We start from the raw sequence: 25,002 nt of genomic DNA, 5'->3' as shown, positions 1-25,002 counted from the left end.
CAGTGTTCTAAGCTCTTAATTAACTTATCTTATTTCTCTCAACAACCGTGTGGGCTAAATGCTAATATCATCCCCATTTTAAGATTAGAAAACTGAGACCCAAATGGGAAGTAACTTGCCATGTAGTAAGAGGTGGAGCTAGGGTTCACACAGGTAATGTGAGGTCAAAGGTGTTCCCGTACCCACTATGCTCTGCTAAAAAAAAAAAAAAGCTTTTAAAAGTAAGATAAATAAAAGCAGGAGATGTCCAGTAAGCAGGACAGTGTATAATAGAGCCCCTGGCACTTATCTGAAGAAGAACACACTCTACTGGCACAGGACTGACCGTGCAGATGTCCAGTTCTTGTCCTGAACGCTATTAGCATCACAATTTGTTTAAAAAGGTCACATTCTGGAAGATTCTGAGACCGTTTACAGAACTTAAGGAACTAAAGGCAATTTAAGTTGGAAAATTAGAAGTAGATGCCAGCGCTTGTCTTCCTCCGGTGTTTTATGGCCGCCGTTCCGTGATGCACACTGCTATGTCTGAATAACCCAGCAGATGGTCCAGCTGTGAGAATGTTATTGTTTTCTTCCAGTCTGTATTACTCCCATGGTTTCACAAGTTCTAGTTCTTGAACCGTCAAAAGATACCACAGCCTTTTCCTTAAGCTATGACAAAATAATAGGTTTCCCAAATTCATCACAAAAGTTTCATCAGATCTGTAGGTGAATGCACAGGTAAATCTCAATGCTTTTTATGATCCCTTTATGGGGCTGCATGATTAGTTCACAGGCCTCTTTCCTTACAAGAGGGACTAAAGTTTTGACAGGGAGTTTTCACCGGAGCGGGCCGCGTGCCATTGCTACCACTGGCAATTAATTAACGCACTTAGTGAAAAACAATTCCGGTCTCTCAAATGCCATTTTGTATGTCTCTTTACACTCTCACCTTCTTCAGTGCTACGTGAAATTGCTCGCCTGATGTTTTCTCAGTGAGCAGACTGGTCATTCACAGGCACTATATATCCCCAGCTATCTGTTCCTACAAGAAAGATAAGCAGTAAGAACTCACGCAGTGTGAATTATAGTCTAATAATTAGTATCTTGTGCATTAGGAGATGCAGGGCTGAGGGCTATGCAACCATTCAAACAGTTAAGCATGAATTACCACACTATAATTCAGGGCCTGAAGGATCTTCTATACATAGAAGCAGATGTCTTTTTTACTAGAAAATGGAAACCAGTAGTAATCTGAAGGAGGGGGAAAGGGTTTTTAAAAATGCCAGAGTGACCCCATTATTCTCGCTGCACCCAGAGCTAAGTTATATAGCAACCACCTAAATCCCCCTTGCACTGATCCCAGCCTTCATCAGCCTCCCTGTGGTAGGTGCTGGAGCAGCGATGGATTGCTGCATTTACCCAGCTCATGTAATTTTCCCTTTTTAATATATTATTAAAATATACAACAAAAACAACAATGTCCCCAAAAGACTCTACTGGAAGCTACATTTGAGGGGTGGCCTTTCAGGGAAAGTAGGCAGCCTAGAAACTTCGTACCATGGCCTGCAAGGTCCTACAGCATCTGGCTTCAGCCTATGTGTTAGACCCGGTCACCTGCACGCTCCTCTAACCCACTGCTCCTGCCATACTGGCCATGTTGCAGTTTCTCATGCATGCCAAGTATTCACACATGTACCGAGTGCACACATCAGGGTAGGAGTCCTTCCTTCTGCCTGGAAGACTCTTCAATCAGACCCCTGCATGGCTGGCCACCTCACTTTCAGGACTCTGCTCAAATGTCAACCCCTCAAAGATGAAGGAAAGAAACAGGGAAGATACAGAATGAGGGGTAGAGTAAGGACAGAAAAAGAAGGCCTTAGGGAGTCTTTTCTAGACCATCACTCATAATAGCACCCCATGCCATTTTTGTTCACTTGTTTCTTTACCTGAGTTGTCCTTCTTCCAAGCACTTATGACTACCTGGCATTAAATTACATATTTATGGGCTTAAGTCTGTCTATTTCACTACAATTTAAGTTCCATGAAGTCAGTTCTTCTGTTTTGTTCACTGCTTTTTAGCTTCTTATCCTCGGCCCTTAGAATAGTGCCTACACATAGTAAGCCCTAAAATATTTGTTGAATGGAACAATGATTGAATACACTCCCAGTTTCAAGGAATGGAAGAACTGTTGTTTTTTTTTTTAAATCCTCACCTGAGGATATGTTTATTGGTTTTAGAGAGAGGGAGGGAGGGAGGGAGAGAGAGGGTGACAGACATAGATATGAGAGAGAAACAGATTGGTTGCCTTCTGCACTCTCCTTGATGGGGGATCAAACTCACAAACTTCCGGTGAATGGGATGATGCTCTGACCCACTAAGCCACCCGACCATGGCTCCTTTCTAAAAGAATGGGAACAGAAGTCATTCAGTGCAACCCCTTGAGTGCTTTCCCTCCATCCAGCCCTTTCCATTTGAATGACCACCTAACTAGTTTGCAATGTAATGCTGAAGGCACACCTCCAAGGATTTGCTCTTTTCCTGGTGGTCCTCTCCACTTACAGACACTGTAGGCTGGCTGAGAAGCAGAAGTACTTTAACCAGAATCCTTTTTCGAAAATGCAGCCTTGAATTTTGGAAGTGTTAAAGAAAAGCTGTCATTTCAAAGCTTCCACTGATTCTTTATTGAGGTTTGTTTTATGTTCCCGAATATGGTTTACTTAGGAGAGTGTTCCCATGTACAACTGAAAAGAATGTGTATTCTGCTGTTGTTGGGTATACTGTGCTATAATTATCCATTAGATCAAGTTAGTTCACAGAGATCTCTAGGTTTTATATATTCGTAATGATTTTTCTGCCCCCAATTTTCTCAATTATTGATAGAGGAGCGCTGAAGCCTCTGGTGGTAATTGTGGATTTCTCTAACTCTCCTTGCAGTTCTATCAGTTTTTGAGGCTCAGCTGTTAGATGCATCTACAGTTACTGTTGTTCCGTCTTCCTGGTATACTGACCCTTATCACCATGCAATGTCCTTCTTTATCCTTGGTAATAGGCCTTGTTCTGAATTTTATTTAGACTGATATTCATGTGGCCACTCTATCTTTCTTTTGATGATGTTTGCATGATATATCTTTTTCCATTTTCTTCACTTTCAAGCTACCTATTATTGTTGACATAGGGAGGTTTGAGTTTCGTATAGACAGGTCATTTTTTAACCCGCTCTGCCAATCCCTGGTTTTTAATTGGTATATTCAGACCATTTACATTTAATATAATTAATGATATGACTAGGCTCCAGTTGACAATCTCACTACCTGTTTTCTATTTGTTCTGTATGTCCTTTGTTCCCTTTTCACTTTTTGCCTGCTTTTTTCCTTCTTGCTTTATACTTCCACAACTGGCTGTTTTAAAAAAATCTTTTTAAAACTTTTTAGTGGTTACCCTACAGTTTATAATATACTACTTCAAATAATACTGCTTTTCATGTTTAGCAGAAAAACCTAAACGTACAACTCTATATTTCCAATTTCTTCCTCCCATCTACTGTGCTACGGTTTTCATATCTCTCACTTCTACATGTACTTTTAAGCCCAACTACATTGCTACTTCTTTACAGAATGTGATTTACCTTTTAGAGCAATTAAGAATCATGTATGTGGAGGCTGGCTCAGCAAGGGGAGTTTCTCACCATTCCTACTCCATCTTCAGCTTTGTGTCTTACCTGTATATCTGCGCCTTAGAAAGGACCTGTCCTTTCCGCAGAAGATTGATGTTGCTTGTTACTGTGTGCTCCCAGCTTGGTGGGAGTAAAGGCTGGGGAAAAGGGTGCAGACTGTCTGTTGTCTTAGTCAAGCCTCAGCCTTAGGCAGGCTCTGTATCCCTGGGTCTCAGAGGTAACACTTTCTTAATGATCTTACCTCTCACCGAGGTAAAAGAGGCATAAGAGACCTCTCATATCCTGGGTCCCAGGTGGTTTCTTGCCCCATCTCTTGGAATAGAAGAGTTTTTTTCTTTTTTCTTTTACCCACTCCTCAGCCACATAGGTCTTCACAATGCGTCAGGGGTTTCAAGGTTTGCTGCTCTCCTCCCAGTATCGTAAGCTTTGTTCTTCAAAGAGAAAAAAATTCTGGCAAAGTTATGGCTTTTGCACAGAAGTACCTACCTCCCTCCTATGAGCCTGCACCACTGAGGTAGGCTTCCTCTCAGCTCCCACCCTGCCCCTTACCTTGCTTGTGAACACTGGTGAAGAAGGGTCTGTGAGTAGGCCTGGATATTCCTCGCTTGGGTGGCACCTAGGTTCTGTATTTTCACACTACCCCACCCCTGGTCTTTAGCAATTTATTGAAATATTTAACCAAACTCCTTATCAGATGACTCCTTAGTTCTGCCAGGGTTGATACCTTGCCTCTCCTTAGAGATCCTCAACTTTCCTTAGACTTGAGTCTAGTTGTTTACCCTGTGAACTCAACTTTCTGACAGATTCAAGAAAATGTATGATTCTGTCAACTATTTAAGGTTTTCCTGTTAGTAGGGTGGGAGCAAACAATCCAGCTTTCTCATCCTAGTTGGAAACCAAAGTTCATCTGGGAATTGCTTACTGTGCTGCACTGTAGTTTCTCACTGAGTCCCTAACTTTCGTTAAAAGTCCATTACACCCCATTGCATTGTTAAAGGGCCTTTTGCAAAGGAAGAAGAACGTCCTTGGGATGAAACAGCAGAGAGATCAGTAGCTGGCAGACGGCCACGAGGAGATCAAGAGTTGTGTTGACAGCAGATATTTGCAATCAAGGGTGAAAGGCAATCACCAGGGAAATACAACCGCTTCTTCCCACACTGGGGAGAATTTGGGAAGAATCTTTGACTTTCCACAGTTGTGTGTAAAGAAGCGTTCGACTTATTTTACGTGGCTGCAAAAGAAAAGTGGTTAGGCAGTGCCGTAGGACTCGGACCTCTCAAGTTCTAGGGATGTAGCCAAGTCGTTACAACTGTCACCAAACCTAAGGAAGGGAGCTGTGGTCTAAAGATGGGAGATTACGCTCTTTGCATCGAGAAAGCTAACAATAAACTCATGAGTCATCTGAATCTCACCACAATAGGGAAAGAGGCTCAGAACATTTGGATGCCTTTTTTCATGAAGAGAAATGATACAATTTGTTTCCTGTCTTATCTTATTTACTAAGTATTCCAAAGAGGGAACTAGAGGTTTAATTTTTATCATATTATGAGCAGGAAAGGGGATCCAATTTTAGAGGCCATCTCAGCACCTGAGTAATTTTTTTCAATCCAGCGAGATCAGATGGTCTGATCTCCTTGCTCAGTGTTTCTGGTAGAAAAGGCAATTTTCAAGACTGAAATAGCAATTTCTTAGCCATCAGTGAGGCTCTTAAAATCCATTTTTTAAACTCCAATAGACTTCCATGTGTAAATGAAAGAAGACTCCTAGAAATACACATTTTTCTATTTTGAGAGATAACTCACTCAAGCATAAAGTTAATACAATTTATTACACCAAAAGTAAAGTTGCATTCGAGTGAGCTCATAACAGATGAGTGAACACACTTCACAAGAACGGGGCTGACGTGTCTGCTTCAGCTTCGATGCCTCCTTCAATATCTCATCCCTACGTCAGCCCTGCTGACACAGGACAGGCCTGTCCTCCTTAGAGAGGTTTTAAAAACACCATTAGACCCTTGAAACTTCAACACTAACCCTTAGATAGGTAACTAGCCTTTGTTTATTCTTAGTGAAACAACATTTTCAATCAGTCCTTTAAGACGAAAGCAACCAAATCGACCGTAAGGGCTCCTGAGCCAGGCTGCTCAGGTTCACGCACTGGATTGAACAGAATACTACCTGTACGACCTCAGTTGAGAAGGCAAATTTCTCTGAGCCTCCATTTTTTCATATTGGAATGAAAATGATACGAATAACACCTAACTCATAGAGGTGCTATGAGGAAGACTACGTGCAAAGCACTTAGCAGAGTGTCTAGCACAGAGCAGACATGTGGTAAAAATTGAATATTTATTGATATCATCATTATTACTACTACCACATCAACCACCAGGCCAACTTGCCACCCAACCTACCACCTCAGTTTATTCTTTTGACAAATTCTTGAGCACTAGCTGGGTGCCAAGCCCTGCTGTTAGAGCTTCTAGATAGTAAAGTAAAAACATAGGTGTTGTCTCCTCTGCTACCTACCAGCAAGACACTTCATCTCCCTGAACCTGGGTTTCCTAGTCAACACAGTGGCAGTAATTAAGACCAGGACTCAGTGAGGACTGGCACACACCTGAGAGGGCCTCCTTAAATTTCGTACCCATGCCCCCCTGCTTGCCTCAGCATCATCCAAGCCCCTGGGAATAGCAATAACTACCCCACATAGTTGTTGTATGAACCATGGCGTTGAGGAAGCAGAGAGAGAATAGATATTTGCCTGGCGAGGGAGTCGGATTCGGGAAGCCTTGCCCATGAGGGGATGTTAAGCTGAGCCTTAAAAGATGGGCAGGCGTTAGGTTGTTCCCTGTAAATCAAAGAATGAATGATGGGTTATCCTCGGAAATGACAATATGGCCCAGAGGAAATGATGATAAGAGATAAGAGCTACTATTTATTCAGTACCTGCTATGGATAAGCATTTTACAAATATTTTCTTTAATCTTCACAATAGCCTTAACAGGTTGGTATCACTTATTTCCATTTTACAGTGTAGCCTCAAAAAAGCTAAGCCCAAAGAGGCAAAAAAAAAAAAAAGTTGCACAGTGTATTAATTTTCTATCACTGCTATAACAAATTACCCAAAATTTGGTGGCTTAAAACCATACAAACTACTATCCTGCCATTCTCGAGGTCAGAACTCTGAGACAGATGTCACTCAGTTGAAACCAAGGTGTCAGTAGGGCAGTGCTTTCTTCTGGAGGCTCGAGGGTTTTTCTGGAATCCATTTCCTTGCCTTTTAGCTTCTAGCAGCCACTTGCATCCTTGGCTCAGGGCCTCGTTCCTCCATCTTCAAAGCCCGGTGGTCAAGTCCTCCCCATAGTGCATCACTTGGACCTTCATCTGTGGTCATGTTTCCCTCTGACTCTCTCTTTCACTTTTGAAGGACTCTTGTGATTATATTAGGCCTACCCAGATACCAAGATTAATCTCCTTATTTTAAGTCCAATTGATCAGCAACAATAATTTCATCTGTAACTTTATTCCCCTTTGCCATGTACCCTGAGTAACAGGTTCTTACGATTAAGACGTGGACATTTTGGGGGGGGGGGTGGTGGTGGCACAGAATGCAATGATTCTGCCTACCAGACAGGGTTTGTTAGTGGCAGAGCTGTTAGAGTCAATTAGGATTTCATCCTGGGTTGATGGGGAGGCATTGAAGGTTTTTAAAGACTGAAGTGCACAAATAAGTCTGTATTTTACATAAATAATCCTTGAATCAGAATGTAACAAGGAACTGCAGGAGAAGGAAAATATACTGGCATTAGAGAAATCCGTATGAATTAATGAAGCCTCAGGTGTCGAAATGGAGAACAGGAAGTGGTTGAAGGATATTTCAGAGACAGAATCTTAAAGGCCTAGTGAGCAGCTGTATGTGGAAAGGAAAGGAGAGAGAGGATTAAGAAATGAATCCTAATTTTTTAGTTGACAGAGGGATAGTGATTTATCTTTGCATTTCAATTTATTTGCAACTGCTTTGCAGTTCATACACTTGTCTTCATCATTCTTTGTTCACCCAACATTTGTTCAGTGCCTACTATCGTTTCAGGTGCTGAACAAATGTAGGCACTTGGGATACATCAATGAAGCCAAAACACAAAAATCCCTGCCCTGTGGGAACTCACCCCTAGTTGGGGGAGAAATACATAAACAACAATTATAATGAAGAAGTAAAATATGAGTATATTCAAAGGTAATGAGAGCTATTGAAATGAATTAAAAAGCAGGGTGCATGGAATCAGGAATACTGAGGGTGAGAGGGTGGGCACCACTGGTACAGGGTGGTCAGAGTAAGCCTCAGGTAGGTGGTATGGAGGGGAAACCTGAAGGAGGTAAGGAATGAACCCAGGCACGTCTGGGGAAATGCATTCCTGGCAAAGGAAACAGCTAGCACACAGGCCTGACTGGGAGCATGCCTGGTGTGTCTGAGGAAAAGCAGGGAGCAGCGTGAGCGAGGGCACAAGTAGGGGCAGATGCCCCTTGCTCTGTCCACTAGGGAGAGAAGGACCTGACAGGTAATTGCGCTCTCTCAAGGCGGGAAGGGTGAGAAGGAAAGACAGCAGTGTCACCCCTGCACCTGGTCACAGATGGGAAGTGTTCCCTCCTCCCCTGACTGCTCACCTCTTAGGAACCTCAGTCATCTGTGCTCCTCTTGACATACGTGTAACCGAAGAGCAGCTAACATCTGCTGAGCTCTAACTACATGGCAGGCTCTGTCTACCTGGATTCATTCATCTGATCCTCAGAACAACTCTCTGAGGCAGATAGGATGATCCGCCCCAGTTCGCAGCTGAGGGAAGTGCCGAAGATGACGCAGTGAAAAAGGGGCCAACTGGCACTGGATCCCAGACAGACCCGCTCCAGAGTCGGCTCACTTCGCCTGCCCCCACCCCCTGAACTGCATAAGGAGCTGAAGAGTACCTGAGCGGAGTCCTTTCTGTCCGGAGCAAACCTCCTCTCTGATCCCTGAAGTCCCGTCAGTGACACTTCATTCCTGCCGTGAGCACTGCCTGCAACGCCGTGGGCAAGAGGACTAGCCCCTGACACCTCACGGCAAAGGAGTCGGTCCACGCAGTCACCAGGAGCTGGTAATCACCTACCCAGGGTTGGGGCTCCGGCTGAGGACTTTTCTCCATGGCAGGAAGGACTCAGCAGCGGGAAGTGTGTGCCAAAAAAAGAAAAGTGGGGCCGTAAGGACAATTTTCATTTATTTGAAATTTTGCCTCAGGAGATGTCCACATTCATCACTTGGTAACCATTAAGTCACCAAGCAGTATGATGAGGCTCATCCTTTCTGCTGGGTGGCTCTCGCTCCGCAGCTAATTGCCTTACATCTATAGTCTACTCCTTGTCAGTTTTGTCACACTGTTATTACGTACAGTAATGGTGTGTAAGATATTAGCCTGTCATTATATATAAATGTGCCCAAGGAAAACTCATTTCCAAGAATCATTTTTGAAAATGAAGCCAGAAGAGAGGTAAAGCATATTTTCTGTCTCCAAGGACAACATAAAATAGCTCTGAGCTGTTCTGGGGATCATTTAAGGTGGACTTTAGGGGCCCCCGGAATACCAAAGCCACATGTACATTTTGAGGTGTCTTCATAGCCCAGGAAAGAGTTAAGCTGGACAGAAGCAGCAGCCTTTGTCTCCTGTAACTGGGCCATGCCTGAGGGTGTGAGCAACCCAGCCCTTTCCCCCTTGCCATCCCACTATTTATTTTATTATGGTTAATAACACTTGACCAGAAAATCATTTTTACTATTTTCCCTCTGGTGCCATTAAGTTTAATATTCTTGTTTCAATAATACAGCACCAGCGACTTGTCTGACATTACAACTTTCTTCTTCCAGTTATCTATTAAAGTAACACTTTATTACAAAATAAACATTTCATACCACTCTCGAAACCGCCGGTTTGCGGTCAAGCACCCTCGGTGTTCCCGGTGTGTTGCCAGTTTACAGCTTTCACAGCTGAGGCGTAAACTCTGCGGAGGCCAAGACGACATGTCTTGTTGTGTGCCCTCGAGTGGCAGGTGCTCCAGAACGCCCCCTGAGCGACCAACAGAATGCACGCCTTCTCCAGCCTCCGATGCCCTCTCACTTCTGACTGTGCACAAAGCAGTCAAGTCCTTTTCCGTGGGAAGAGTTTGTCTACGAAATGGAATGGAAATGGATTCTAACCACACTAAGAAGATGAATTAATCTTAAATTACTTTAAAAACAACAAGTATGAGCCACAGACCCGCTGTCTATAAGGGAAGACTCGATTCTGGGTGTTGGCGGGGGAATAAACACGCCCCAGACACTGTGCTTGCCGTACGGGGCCTCAGAGTTGGAAGGAACCTGGTTATGGCCTGCAGAGGGAACCTGAGGGAGCTCAGTCTTTAAGTCCCCTCTGCTCCAAAGCCCTCCTGTGCTCGCCGAGCCCATGCCCCTGGCACGTGCCCATGAAGGTTCAGCTCATGGCCTCTGAGGCCAGATTGTCTGAGTTCAGGTCTGACTCAATAAAATACTAGCTCTGTGACTTTGGACAACTTATTTACCTTTTCTGTGACTCAGTTTCCTCACTTGTAAAATAGGATTAAATACTGGACTAATCTCATTGAGTTGTTGTGACGAGTAAAGTTCGTGTATATAAAACTCTTAGAACCATACCAGGTACAAAGTAAGCATTCAATGAATGTCAGCTGTTATTTAGTTTATTATTTCCTCTTGGTGATAAATTATATTTTGCATGGATATCTTAAGCTACTATTAATTTATATTGCTGTATATTTTAAATAGAAATAACTTTATTGCTCTTTAGAAGGATACATAATCATTATAAAAGATTTCAGTTACGTAGAGAAAGAGAACATCTCTCTGTAATTTTACCCCCAAAGGTAACCATACTTCACAATTTGGCAAAGCTTCTTGCACGTGACAATTTGTTTACTTAAGAAGGTATAGATACATTCTCAACATTAATGCATCGTGCTGTACATACTGTTGCACAAACAGCTTATTTATTAAGCTCACTGTATTGAGATCATCTATCTGTAAATATATAAAGATCTATTCTAGACTTTAAGTATCCATTACCTTATTAGCCAACATTTAGACCATTTTCTAGTTGCACAGCATTTATAAAGACTTGGCCTACAGTGTTCAAGCTAAAGCTCATGTTTCTTGAAGGAAGTGTTGCATTCTCAGAAAGCTCTGCAGAAAGGAGCCTCTGAGTAAAATATTGACTGATTGATTGATCATTTTAGGAGAATTAAACAAGCAGCAGGAGTGAGCTTCAACTACAGAAAATTCTATTTCTAAACTTTTTCCAAAAGTTCTAAACAAGATTTTGACTAGCGTGATACATTTACTGAACTTTCAAGGTTGCTGTGAAGACAAAATAAGGTCATGTATATAAAGGGCCCACACCCGGTAAGTGCCCAGCATATACTGGCCACCGTCACTGTCAGGATGGCAGCTGACAGAGGAAGAGATTCGACACCCTCTGTCTTCAGTGACGTAGGCACCGACCTGAAAAAGGTGCAACAGGTATCTCTGGCAACCACCCTAGGTTCTAGGATTCCACTCTTTAGTGATGGCGTATTGCACCAAAGATCAACGAGCGCATGGAAATAAAAACGTAGACCAACTGCTCATCCTGATCATTCCAGCAGCTAAAAATTCGCTACAAGACATTTGTCAATTAATAAGAAAGGTTAAAAATAGTGTTTATCAAATTTGCGTCCTCTGTCTAAGGACCGTAGGAGGAGTGACACTGGCAATTAGCATTGCACTACCTCATTCTGCTTGCCCACAAAAAGGAAAGATTAGTTAGGAGAGTATCTATAAGCAGAGTTAGACATGGGTGAGGAGCGGGAGAGAGAGTGATTACTGAACGAGACTCAAGTTCTGCTTTTCATATCATACTCAGGGGTTCTCAACCTTGGCACATTGACCTTTGGGGCCAGATAATCCTTTGTTGTGGGGACTCTTCTGTCTAGCACAGGATGTTTAGCGGCATCGCTGGCCTCTACCCACTCGATACCAGTAGCATCTTCCCCCACCAAGTTTTGACTGCACAAAATGTCTCCAAACATGGCGAATGTTCCCTGGGGGCCAAAATCACCCCCAAATGATACTCACTGGTAAATGTAAACGTATACATGTTTTGTATAGCACTTTACACTTTGCAAATGCATTTAATATTCACAATAGCTGTGTGCGTAGGCTGGATAGATATTCTCTGTTTTATAAATGGGAAAAGCATCATCCTATAATACTAAGTGTTGTGAAATCAAAATTTAAATTATGAATCACTGAGATGACATCGTGAATCATGCCAGAAGAAAACAGCCTGTGGGTTTTTTTTTAAGTATTTTAGTAAAAAGTCACAGCTCTTCCTCCTTACGTGAAGACCACAAAAGGCATGATTATGCAGCCAGCCTCAAAGAGGACCCTCTAAACAAAAACAAGTGTGAGATGCAGCCGTGTATTTCAGAATTAATTTTGGGTTCAATTCGTTAGCTGTAGAGATAATGGTTTTAAGAAAAATTTGCCTGCTCCTGCAGAGATGGAAATGGGATAGCATGTGAATAAATGATTCTAATAGCTGCAATGATATATCTTTTGGAGGTATGAGCATTCCATCCATAAAGAAAGTCTGCCCATTAATTAAAATTTTTATGGAGAGATGCAAAGAAGATTAAAATAGATAAAAGCCGCAGCACCAACAGGTCTAAAAAACCAATATCTTGGAAAATAAAGAAACCGCCTGAAGACAAGAATTTATAATCCACAGACATTAAAAGGAGAGAGGTTTCTAGATGCCAGGAGGAGCTGGAATCCCAAGGAGATGAGGAACAGATGAGGAACTAGAGGAAATTCACCGAGGTCATCAGCTCTCAAGCTGAACCCCTAAGTGGCACAAGGAGACATCTACTAATTTGCACATGTCGTTCACTGATGGTGTAGATACCAACATAGATGCTTATTTCTGCTTCTGTCTGCTGAGGGGTTTTTTACTACTTCAGAGCTCAGGTCTGTGGACGGTGAAAATGTCATCACATTAAAAACAATCTGCTTCTCCTGTGTGAGATAATAGGATTTGGGGCTAATGTGCTTGTGTCTGGGATATCGATCCAGTCGTGAATAACTCGTAATTGGCCGTTGCTCAAAGCCAGCTTACAACCCATCCGGGCTGTATGAATGGCACGCTGTAGTCACTGAAATAACTACAGAACCACAAAACCCAAAACTTACAGGACTGGCCAATTGCCAAACAATATCTCCCTCTCCTCTCACTCTCCTATTTCCAGTTAAATACTCAATTGCTAGGAAAATGTAAGATAATACATAGGCCCATCATAAATTACCGCATTGGCCTGTCAGGCCCCACGTGTCGAACGAAGAAGCTGTAATTTAAGACATAACAAGGGGCCTTCTTTCTCACCAGCAAGCATCACAACCCCAGGTTCTGAAAGATTCGATCACCAAATGCTAAAGTTATTTAAATAATGTCCCATCCAGTTCCAATCTCTTACTATTCCATCTAAGGTACCGACCACCCTTTTGGGTGAAGATACTTCCTAAAACAATTACCCATAAAAGACCATATTATCCATGAATAGTAACACTGACAGTTTATCAGGGTAACTACCCAAGGCCCCAAAACTGGGGATACTAGGACAGGTAAGTAACGGAAGGAAGGAAAGAATTCAGAGAAACATGAGGTATCGGGGTCTACTCAGCGGAGGCTGGAACGGGTGAGTCACCCTCCATGAACCCCCAGGGGAAGCCAAGGGCAGCAGGTTGAGCAGGAACACATAAAAAACAGGGCATGGCCTTGAAGTTGGGCTTGAAGACGACATTTAGCATGTATTCGATGTGTGATAATTGGGTAAGCCCCTAAAGCTCTCTGAGCCTCAGCCCTCATATGCAGACTAATGCCTGCCTTAAAAGTGAGTATGTCAATGGAAAAGATGATGGTTGTTTAGCACCTAGTTACTGAGTAGGTACCCAATGAAAGCTAGTTTCTTTTCTTTACTTACTCCAGTGTAGTTCAAGTCAACCTCGTACTAGATTGCAGAGTCATTACAATTAATTCTGAACTGATAAAGGGTCAAGCATCGTAAAACTAAATGATTTTTTTTAAAAAGGGCAGGACATCTGTAAATATAAAGTATTTAAAGTGTGTGGCTACATTCATCCACAGTGTATATAAAACACTCAGTATGCTAGATATGTCCCATTTCCACTGCGGCAAAATTGGGACTCTGAACTCTTAGCTCCAAAAGTCTGATGCGCATGAGAGAACTGAAGTAACCCAAAGTAACCCTTAAGAGCCTGAAGCGGGGTTCAGATCCTCCTGCACAAAGACCAACACTAGGGGGAGACTCTCTCCCTTTCAGCAGAGAAAGACGTCAATCTCCTGGCTGGTCACCACTGTGATGCTCTTTGAACGTTTCCCGAACAGTATCAAGTTCAGTAACTCGTGTCCAGAGTTGGGCAGGCAACAAATGCCACCTATGGGATGGGGAATGAAACCCAACTAAGTGACAAGAAATTATTTTCCCAAAGTCATTCAGAAAAATTTAGAAGAAAAGTCAAAATTAAAAAGCCACAGCTTTTAATTCACTAATATTCTCAATCATCCCCAATATGTTTTTGTAATCATAATACTTGATTTGTCTTGGTAGAAAAGTGACATTTAATGGTTAGCAATATCAGTGGCAATATATTAATGATATTAATAATAAAAGTAATAGTACCCAATTTGTACAAAGCTTTATGTATACTTCTTTCTGGTTTTTAATTCTTCCAACAATCCAGTGAACAGGTACTGATCAGAACCTGTGTAACGAGGTTACGTGACTTAAAAAACAGTGTAGAGTAGTGGTTAAGAGCACAGATTGCAGAATCAGACTGAATAGATTCAAGTCTCAACCTCTACCACTCGCTGGCTGTGTGACCCGGCAAGTGAATTAACTTAACTGACCTTTATTTTCTTCACATATAAAAATAAAAATAGTAATAGTACCTACCTATTTGGGTTGTTGAGAGACTTAAATCAGTTAATATATGTAAAACACCTAGAATTGTGCTTGGCATATGTTTAGCCATTACATGGCCCAAAGTCACATATTTATTTATCAATTTATAAAACAACTGCTTAAATACCACTTGTATCAGGCATTGTCTTAGGCATTTGGGAAAAACAATGAAAAAGGTATTATAACTTATTGGGAAAGATAGACCTTATGTAATTCTAGTTAAGATGTGGTAAGTTCTATGGCAGAGGAAGTGGGTGCTCTACAGCATACAGGGGAGAGAAATTAGGGGCCAGGTAGGTGATGGGTAACATCAGAGGCCGGACTGGACACCAGCTGCATTTGAAATAGCAGGAGCAGCACAAATGCTCATCAATAGCTCTGAAGATATTTTCAAGGCTTATGAACAAAGAAGATTAAGAATTTTAATATCTAGTCCTAATTCTGAAACTTGCTGGGCAAATCATGTGTCCCTTTGGTTTCCATTTCCAGTCACATAAAACGTGACTCTCCTAGGTTGCTCTGGACAAGAATTAACACTGCCGTGTGGGTTCCCATGGTGTGGAAAGAGTCTGCAAAGGCATGAAAACCTGGCAGTGAGATCGATGGATACCTGCCAGATCAAGCACACACCTTTTCTTAGAAGAGATCAGGTCCGAGGGGTGCACTTAGGGAAACACCGGGAGCTTCTCCATAGAATCAGGGCGAGAAAACGTCTTCGGGCTCCTGCTGGTGGCTTTCAAACTCTTTACGATGGACACCTTTTAGTAGTTTTCTCTCATGAACTCCATGGTTTTAAAAATTTGAGCTATCATGTTGACCATATTAAGTAAAAAATTATTAAATTCCTCACTTGGATTCATTAGAGAGAATTCCATGCATGTAAGACTGATATAATCCAATCAAAATAAAATTTTCCATTACATACTCATTAAAAAAAAATTAGGAAAACACAGAAGAGAGTAAAGGAGTGGAAACACCCCTCATAATTTCATCACCACCATCAAGAATTTGACATACTTCCTTTCCATCTTTATTTTAGGCATTGTTGTTTTAAAAAATAGCTGAGGTCATATTGCATATCCCTAAGGTAAAGGCAATGGACATTTTTTTTTACAAATAAGTCTTTCAAATTTTTATTATAGCTTATACACAGTTTAATTACATTTTCTTTTTTTTTATTGTTATTCAATTCAGTTGTCTGCATTTTCTCCCCATCCCTCCATCCCACCCCAGGAAATGGACATTTCTTTAGGTGGGGTGGAGGGCTATTCAGTATCATTTACTTTCCCTAACTAGGCCCCCTCACCACACTCGACACCCCATACCACGCTGTAATACCCTGAGCATAGCATTTCCCACATGGTGCCAAGTTAATCTGTTATTAGAAGTGATTCTCCCTCTACTGTGGTCTCAGTATTTGTGTCCACCCTAAAATTCATATATTAAAACATAATCCCCAATGTCACGGTGTTGGAAGGTGGGGCCTTTGGCAGGCAATTAGGTCGTGAGAATGGGGCCCTCATGAGTCAGATTAGTGCGCTTATGAAAGGGCCAGAGAGATCCTTCCCCCCTCCACCACGGGAAGTTGTAGAGAAAAGACAGCTGCCCGTGAACCAGGAAGCAGGTCTGCCCAGGACGCTGAACCTGCCAGCACCCTGATCTTGTACTTTCAGTCCCCGTAACTGTGAAAAATAAATGCGTGTTTTTTCTAAACCACTCAGTTTATGGTATTTTTTTTTTATAACAGCCTGAATGGACTAAGATACTGTCTTTACTCTCAAACTCTGTCTTATTCCTCTCTATACCCCAGTACTCTGCCACCTACCTGGCACATAGTACACATTCAATACTTTTTATTTTCTGTATTGAATTACACTGTTGAAATTAAACTGAATTATTGAAGCCCTATTATTGCCTTTGTAGATCACAGAAGCATTGGTTCGGTTCTGTTATTTCACAGATGAAAACTCTGAAAACCAGAGTGGGTAAGGGACAGAAGATTTCATCTACAAAACTGAGTGATTGCCAAAAAACAACAGATGGCAATAAGAGCTGGCGTGTCAGGGAATCCCACCTGACACTCCACTTCGGGGTGACCGCCACTCGTGTTTCAATGGCCATCTTATTTGTGCACCTGGGAGGACATGATATGGTAATATTCTTTTTCATCATGGACAGTTTTTAAAAATGTAGTCTTTCTTTTTTAAAACTCATCCTACCCTCTCTTCTCCTCTACCAGATATCGCTCTGCTCCATCCCAACTCCCACGTCACCTGCGTTAATGGTCTGTGTGCATCATTTCATGACATTTCCAGGCTGCCAGAATCAGGAACAAACATAAACACATACATGACGGGGTTGTCACTGTTTGTTTTTCAAAAATGGGAACATACTATGTATACACTTCTCTAAGTCTTGCTTTTTGAACTTAACACCACATTCCAGAAATACGTCCAAGTTAACCGTGAAATGGGGACCATGGTCAGACGATATGCTATACCAGAGTCCACAGGAGTTTGCTCTTGTGAATAAGCTAAGCATCTTAGGATGGGGAGATTACCCTGAATTATACATTGGTGAATCCAACATAATCACGAGAGTTCTTTTAAGTGAAAGATGGAGATAGGAGAGTCAGAGTCAGAGAGATTTGAAGATGCCATGCTACTGGCTTTGCAGGTGGAGGAAGGGACCACAAGCCAAGGAGTACTGGTGGCCTGTAGAGGATGGAAAAGGCAAGGAAACAATTTCTCCTCTGGAGCCTCCAGAAGGTACAGAGCCCTGACGACCCTTGATTTTAGGCCACGGAAACCCATTTTGGACTTCTAGCTTCCAGAACTCAAAGATAATAAATTTGTGTGTTTAAGTAACGAAGTGTGTGACAATGTTTTACAGCAGCCATAGGAAACTGACACAGAGAGGGTGAGCCCTTCCTTTCCAGCAGCAGATGATCCGACCCAAACCCCATATTACTGCCTGCTTTTTCAGACCACTCCTGGTACCAGCCATGCGTTTGGGTCCTCTGTGATGCAGTCATCACGACAGAATTGACTTGCAAATAATGTTTTGGAAGCAACACTTCTGAAGCATAAAATGGAAAGAGAGAAGGAATAAGCAGGACAGCCTTCAGTTTATAACGCTGATCTGTTAGGCTCGATGTCCACATATGCAATGAAATATTATTCACCCGTAACAAAGAATGAAATCTTATCACTTGTGACAAGATGGATGGACCTAGAGGGTATTGTGCTGAGTGAAACAAGTCAGACAGAGAAGGACAAATACCATATGATTTCACTTATATGCGGAGTCTAAAGAACAAAACAAACAAACAAAAGAGAAACAGATTCATGGATACAGAGAACAAACTGATGGTTACCAGATGGGAGGAGATTGGAGGACTGGGTGAAAAAGGTGAAGGGATTAATAAGTACAAATTGGTAGTTACAAAGTAGTCCTGGGATGTAAAGTACAGCCTAGGGAATACAGTCGGTACTGTTGTAATAACTATGTGTGGTGCCAGCTGGGTGCTACACTTATCACTTCGTAAATTATATAAATGTCCTACTATTATGCTGTATCCCTGAAACTAATATAAAATAATGTTGAATGTCAACTGTAATTGACAGATTAAAAATTTAAAATAATGGAGGTATGACACCTGCGCAAGGAAAGCAGGAAGAAAGGACTGGATAGGAAAAGCCTCAGACTGCAGTGCAGCTCTGAGAAAGCCTCGTTCAGGTCATTGGAGGGCACCAGAATAAAGGGGGCCCCAGACAAAGACTGTCCTACCCAGAGAGAGCGTGAGTGCTGTGGCCGATCTCAGGGCATGGCAGCTGAAGGCTGTCAACCTGTTGTGCTTCTCACAGCAACGTATTTTCGAAGGAGACCTCAGGAACCATCTCCATTGTCACACCTCACTCACCCTCCATCCAGGCTCAGGCAGTGCTAACTGACCATAGGCCTCCTGCAGGGGCAGAGGCCTGACCCTGAGCTTACCGTATGGCCAAGAAAATATCAGAGCAGGTGGTCATATCCCTGACGGGGAAAGAGAGGGGCGGAGCTACGTGTGCCCAAGTCCTGATCCTCAATTTACCGATCACATAATTCATTGCCCCTCAGCTGCTGAAGAGAATGTGGAGGGATAAAGAGAAGCCAGGGTTGGTCCTCAGACGGAGTTCTCTCCACATGGAAAATAATGTTGGCCAAGGGAAATAACATCCCCTCTGTCAGATTGCTAGAACAAATGCCTTTCCATTTTATTGCCAGATTGCTTTCCAAAAATGTTGAAACAGTTTATACATTTACCAAGCAATGTTCAGAGAATTGTCTTTTCCTATACCTTACAGCATGAGGCATTCTCACTCTTTAATTTCTGCCCTTCTGATGGGTGTCAAATATTTCATTTTTATTTAATCTGCATGTGCCTAACTGCTAGGAAGACTGAACACCTTTTCATATGCCATTTGTTTTTGTATGGACTGCCTATCCGTATGTCTAGTCCATTCTACCATTGGTTTGTTTGGGTTTCCTTTGTTAATGTGTTTATAGAAGTTGTGTGTATCTTAAAGCTATTAACCCCTTATCTGCTATATGCACTGCAAATATTTTTCAGTCTTTTTTGCATATTTTATGTATCTTTTATGACAAGACATTTTAGGCTTTATAAAATCAAATCAACTTTTCTTTTATAGCTTCTGGGTTTCCTATCTTTGATTGCAGGACATCTCTGTTCTTACATTTTAAATAATCTCCCAAATTTTCTTTGAAGATTTTTACTATTTTATTTTTTTTTATCCATCTGAAATTTATTCTTGTACTGTTTCCATTCCTATCACGAAAGAATACATGTTTCTTATAGACGTATTAGGAAGCTTTAGATGACAAACAAGATAAAAATTTTAATTACTCATAATTCCCCACCATCCCAAATCATAGTCTCTGTGGAAGTTTCTGGCTATTCCCTTTCAGCCTTTTTCCTATGCATGCACACTACTTAAAATTTTAAAACGATGCTTTCGTTGTACATTCTGTCATACAACTTGCTTTTGGCATTTAACAATATAATCAGAACAGCTTTTCACATCATGGTATAATCTTCAACATTTTTGAAAGCACAGGAATAATTCAATGTACAAATGCACCAGCGTTTGTTTAATCAAATCTTTACTTTTGGACATTTACATGGTTTCCCTTTTTCTTGCTGTGAAGAAAACAAGCCAGGATGTTGCCTCTCATTTGTCAGGCTGTATCTTGCACTTTGTTAAAGAGCTCACTCATTTTCAAATTGTATTTGTTTAATTTTAATAACATCTGAAATTACCTGCTTAAAAATCAGATGAGGAGAGAGAAAGAAGTCCCCTTTTTCCCTCCTGGACTGCTGTACTGAGATACACCTGAACTGAACAGAAGGTTTGGAAGTACCTTTAAAAAAGAACTGGGTCCCCACAGTGCAATTGATGGGTTTAGAAATTATGTTTATAAAAAACAGCAACTAGAAAGAGTTCAGAATTGAAGAGTTTGGAGTTAAAAAAAAAAAAAAGTAAACAGTATTCAAACCCAGGGGAAATCACCAGGTGAAAGGAGCAGAAAGCCCTGAAATACCAGCAGCCGGTAAAGGCCCCACAGGGTAACAGTGCCCCTTCCCTTAGCACCAGCCCCGCCTACACACCAGGAAGCCCCCTTGGAACGCTGGGAAAGAGACAGACATAAATCAATATTCATTTCACTTCAGGTTTTACTAGGATCTCAAGACAAAAATAAAATGAGTAGTAGAAAGTCAGAGTGGAATTTTAAAAAATGAGCACAGAGCATATTTTAAATAAATATAATTTAAAAACAAATATGAATGTTTGAAAAATATTCTAAGTGGGGCAAAAGTGTATACATTAATCTACTATCAAACATATTTCTATTTGGCTTTGAATTCATTACAGTTAGGGGATTTCTCTGTCTCTACTCCATTCCATGACTGACTGTATTCCAGACAAGAAAAAAAATTCAACTGTATACAATAAGCCAGGGAATGTGATGTTAGAAGGGAGTTTACCACTCAGCTACTCTAGCCTCAGTACTTACCAGTGGGGAAGTTGTGGCCATAAAAAAGGGAAGTAACTTGCTAAAAAGACCACAGCTAGTTAGTTACCTGCTGAGCCAGGAATGGAAATGCAGATCTGCCTCTTAGCTCAGTGCTCCTGCCACCAGCATCCCAAATCAGCCACGTGGTCACACTAGTTCTGGTGTCTGTGGTCATGAGTCATACATACATCAAACCAGGAAGGCAGCAAGAAGAAATGTACACACATATGTGTGTAATGACAATTATTTGTGATATCACTGATATCACCCCTCTAGCCGTTCTCTGCCTTTGGTGTTTACATGTGGAGCTTTCTGAAAAGGAGCTAGCAGGCGCAAGTCAGGCCTGGGTACCCGTGGAGCCCACTCCACAGCACACCTTACCTAAAGCGGCACCACAGCCTGCCATCTCGCTGCCAATGTAGAATGGGAGGGGTCTGATCTGATTGGCTCTTTCTTTGAGGCATGGTCCCCAGGGTAAAAGAACCTTCAACGCTTTCCTCTGAGAAAACTTGATAGTTTAGAGCCAAATGGGCATGTATAAAGGACACATGGACAAAGCTAAAGAGGGGGGTAGGATCAAGGGTGGGAAGTGGGGATGGCTGGGGGGGCGGGGGCAGGGGGGGGGATGGAGACAACTGTACTTGCACAACAATAAAAAAATGTGAAAAAATAAAATTATCTGCATTTCTCTGCTCCCTTAAAAATATAAAATAAAATAAAATGGACAAATTATACTATGAAAAAAAAGCCAAGTGGAAAATGTTCAACATGATTGGATCTAATACACTTCCTACTAGCATATTAAAAATGCATAATATTGCAAAGAACTTTTTTTGGTCTTTTTTTTTAGTTTAAGTTTAAAAAAATTAGGAAGGTGTAGCCAGAGCAAAAATTCTTGACTTTTCTCCAATGCAATGCACATCCCATCTGTAAAAGTCAGTCACAACAGAACATGGTTTGCTGAATGTAACCCTACCTTCTCTTCCCTACCACCACTGAAACCCCACAACTGGGATAGTAGTTGGATATTTAAGATAAAATCTGATCCAGGAGCCAGTCTCCTCTTCAATCCAGAAACTGAAGTTGTTTTGACTGCATGCACATAACATGTATTTATTATCACTAGCAATAATAAGGATAAAAATGGCCAAGCTATTTTAGTTGGGAATTAACTGCATGTAACTGTAGTTATTTTAATAACTACAATAATAACAGTTACCTGGAGGAAATCTTTTTTTTTAAAGATTTTATTTATTTATTTATTTTTATAGAGAGTGGAAGGGAAGGAGAAAGAAAGGGAAACATCAATGTGTGGTTGCCTCTCACGCACCCCATACTGGGGACCTGGCCTGCAACCCAGGTATGTGGCCTGACTGGGAATTGAACTGGTGACCCTTTGGTTCACAGGCTAATACTCAATCCACTGAGCTACACCAGTCAGGGCTAGAGGAAATGTTTTTAAAATGCTTAGTACTGAACCTGGTACACAGAACACTCAATAAACTTTAGATGATATTATTGTTGAAAACAACTACCAACTACATGAAATATTTTATAATCAGGATAATCTATACCCCTAAAAGCATAACTTCCATGTAGTGGATACCTCTGGTGTCCTTCTCATATGTTTTCTGCCCACCTCTGATGTCAGCTACAGCTACCAGCAACCCACCTCAAATGCAATACTGCACTCAGCATTCTGCGCCCCACCTTGAAGCTTACTCACCTGGGCAGGAGTGCACAACCTGGAAGTACAGGGGAGGTAAAACCAGTGGGGAAAGCCTCCATTGATGGGGAGCAGGAGCCACTATCTTTTAGGAGGACAATTCTGGGTGTCCTGTAAACTGCTCAGGTGATCTCAGCAGTATGGCCCTCCCCAAAATGCTCCCCGCAGATTACTCTACCCAGACTAATCAACCCCCTGGTTGCCTTACTCACCTCCCAAGTTAACCACCAGCACCCCACTCCTTGTCTCAGGCTCTGCTTTCAGAGGAACTCAAACTAAGGCATCCCATTCCCACTCTAAGTGACTTCCAGAAATATAAACTAGAAGTAATTTAGATGGCTGCTCCCCAACACAAGGCAATATCAGATTATTGTTGTTTTGTATTAAAAATATTTTAAATGGAAAAGAGAATATTATCCGACATGACCTTTTGTAAATGAAGGTCATAATATTTTATCATGGGGACAGTACTTCGATGATTATTCCCCTGCTCTGCGTTGATGAGCCAGGTGTTCGTTGGCCCAACTCAGTTACTTCTGATGCAGGCCCTCAAGAGCATTTACTGTGTGACTACTTGGTTGTCTGGTCAATTCAAGTTGGAGCTCCTTGGCCGAATGGGGTCCTGGCAAAGTTCCAGAGGCTAATGGATAATTTGGAGGGGCCATAGCATCTGTATTTGGCTGCAGGTCCAATGAAGTGGGTAATAGCCAGCATTCATTAGAACATTTTAAAGCCCTTAACAATTGTTGTGAGTGACACAACCAAATTAGAATATCATAAAACCGTAAAGAGATCAAGTGACCAGGAGAAAACACTCAAGTCTTTTTATGTAATTGCCTTGAGAGTATTGGCCTTATAAAATTTAATTCAACAGGTGCATTTAGAGCACTTACTGTGACATAACAATGAACAGTTATAGAGCAGTTTCGCATCTATTATCTCATCCGAGCCCAACAAAACCTGTAGGGTGGGTGTTATATAGTCCTCCACTTCACAGATGATGCAACTGAGACTCAGAGAAGTGATGAACACCAGGAAGTGTTCATTGTTGGTGAACTGATCAACTTACCTGAGGTTAAACCTCACACATGAATCCAGATCTAATCTACAATTCTTCGCTCTTTCCTCTGCTGCTTAGTACCAAGTACCAAGTATCACCTCTAACACAACATGCAAATGAAGAGTCCTTGTTCTCTGCCTTAAGGACTCTGACCATAGGGCAGTCAAAACAGCCCTATATTTGTCCCTGCCTGGTGTGGCTCAGTGGATTGAGTGCCAGCCTGCAAACCAAAGGGTCGCAGGTTTGATTCCTGGTCAGGGCACAGGCCTGGGCTGTGGGCCAGGTCCCTAGTAGGAGGCAAGCAAGAGGCAATCACACATTGATGTTTCTCTCCCTCTCTTTCTCCCTTCCTTCCCTTCTCTCTAAAAATAAATAAATAAAATATTTTAAAAAATAAATAAATAAAAACAGCACTTTGATTAAGTGAATTGACTCTGTGTCATATGAATTTACAAGAGAGAGAGAGAGGAGCGCTGGCTTGCAAGGTTAGGGACGCCTCTCTGTAGGGGAATGTCAGTAAAGCTGGGCCCTAAAGGATGATCAGGATTTTTACTGGGCAAAAGGGAAACTGAATGCATTGAATGCAGCTAGGACGACACTAAGGAGATGACAGCTTTGGGTTTTGAAAATCTCTCAGGCCTTGATGGCTTATAAACTATTTAACATTCTTTAATTTCCTCAAAGTAAAGTTCTTATGGACTACAATTTTCTTAAGTTCTGTACTTAAATCACTTCTCAATATTAGGACTAATTAGCTCATTTTGGTGGTTTTCCAACATTTTTTAGTATGTGGATCCAGAATCTTACATGGAAGCCAAATACTGAAAGAGGAGTGTTTCGGTTGGAAGCAGAGGTGCATGTAGGTGATTAGAGACCTGATGGAAAGGGGGTTGCTCACATCAGGCAGGTTCATATCAGCCTCCACTCTCCACAGGACACAGCGCACCTGTCACTCAAGGTCCATCCAGGAAAACAGAGAAGTACCTCTGTTTCTATAATAGAGAAAATAAGGAACCCTAAGGATGGTGTTGGCGTTGGAGGACTAAAAGCCGGAATGGGAACACAAAGAGAAGGTAGCTTCTCCCTGGGAGCTAGGAAAACAAAGGGAAAGTGGTCGGAGTTTTTAAAATAGTGAGGTTGGAAGAACTGTCGCACTCAGCTGGTACTCAGACATTGAGGAAGGGGGCACTGCCCAGCTGGTACTGGGACCTCTGATGGGGGATGGAGAGACTGGTTCTGGGAGAGCTGAAGACAAAAATGCTGGGGACTGGAGCAAACTGCCACTGAGAGGACAAAGGGCCACTCCTGGGGTGATCTGGTGGTGGCAACAAATAACCAGGAAGAGCCAAGTCCCCTTTCCTCCTCCTGTCTTCCAGTCTCCCTTCAGCATCTCCTATCGGTGGGACT

At 42.0% G+C, this 25,002-nt stretch overlaps 1 protein-coding gene across 6 annotated transcripts in view; it reads right to left on the bottom strand.

Moving 5' to 3' along the window:
• Positions 1–310: 310 nt before the first annotated feature.
• Positions 311–25,002, bottom strand: part of LOC123478198 (uncharacterized) — a 170,845-nt gene continuing 146,153 nt past the window's right edge. For 3 of the 6 annotated variants that reach the window (XM_053921585.1, XM_053921583.1, XM_053921579.1), the window contains exons 3-7: positions 9,597–9,851; positions 8,800–8,846; positions 8,621–8,709; positions 3,898–4,087; positions 311–1,024 (exon numbers count right to left, since the gene is read on the bottom strand). In XM_053921585.1, the coding sequence (XP_053777560.1) occupies positions 4,028–4,087; positions 8,621–8,709; positions 8,800–8,846; positions 9,597–9,851 (451 nt within the window). In that variant the 3' untranslated portion in view covers positions 311–1,024; positions 3,898–4,027. Of the gene's footprint in view, positions 1,025–3,897; positions 4,088–6,319; positions 7,569–8,620; positions 8,710–8,799; positions 8,847–9,596; positions 9,852–25,002 lie in introns of those variants that run through there. The other 3 variants (XM_053921581.1, XM_053921580.1, XM_053921584.1) reach the window with 3 other exon arrangements.

This window comes from Desmodus rotundus, chromosome 3, assembly GCF_022682495.2.
Source record: "Desmodus rotundus isolate HL8 chromosome 3, HLdesRot8A.1, whole genome shotgun sequence".
NCBI lineage: Eukaryota > Metazoa > Chordata > Mammalia > Chiroptera > Phyllostomidae > Desmodus > Desmodus rotundus.
This window is presented reverse-complemented; position numbering and strand designations above follow the sequence as displayed.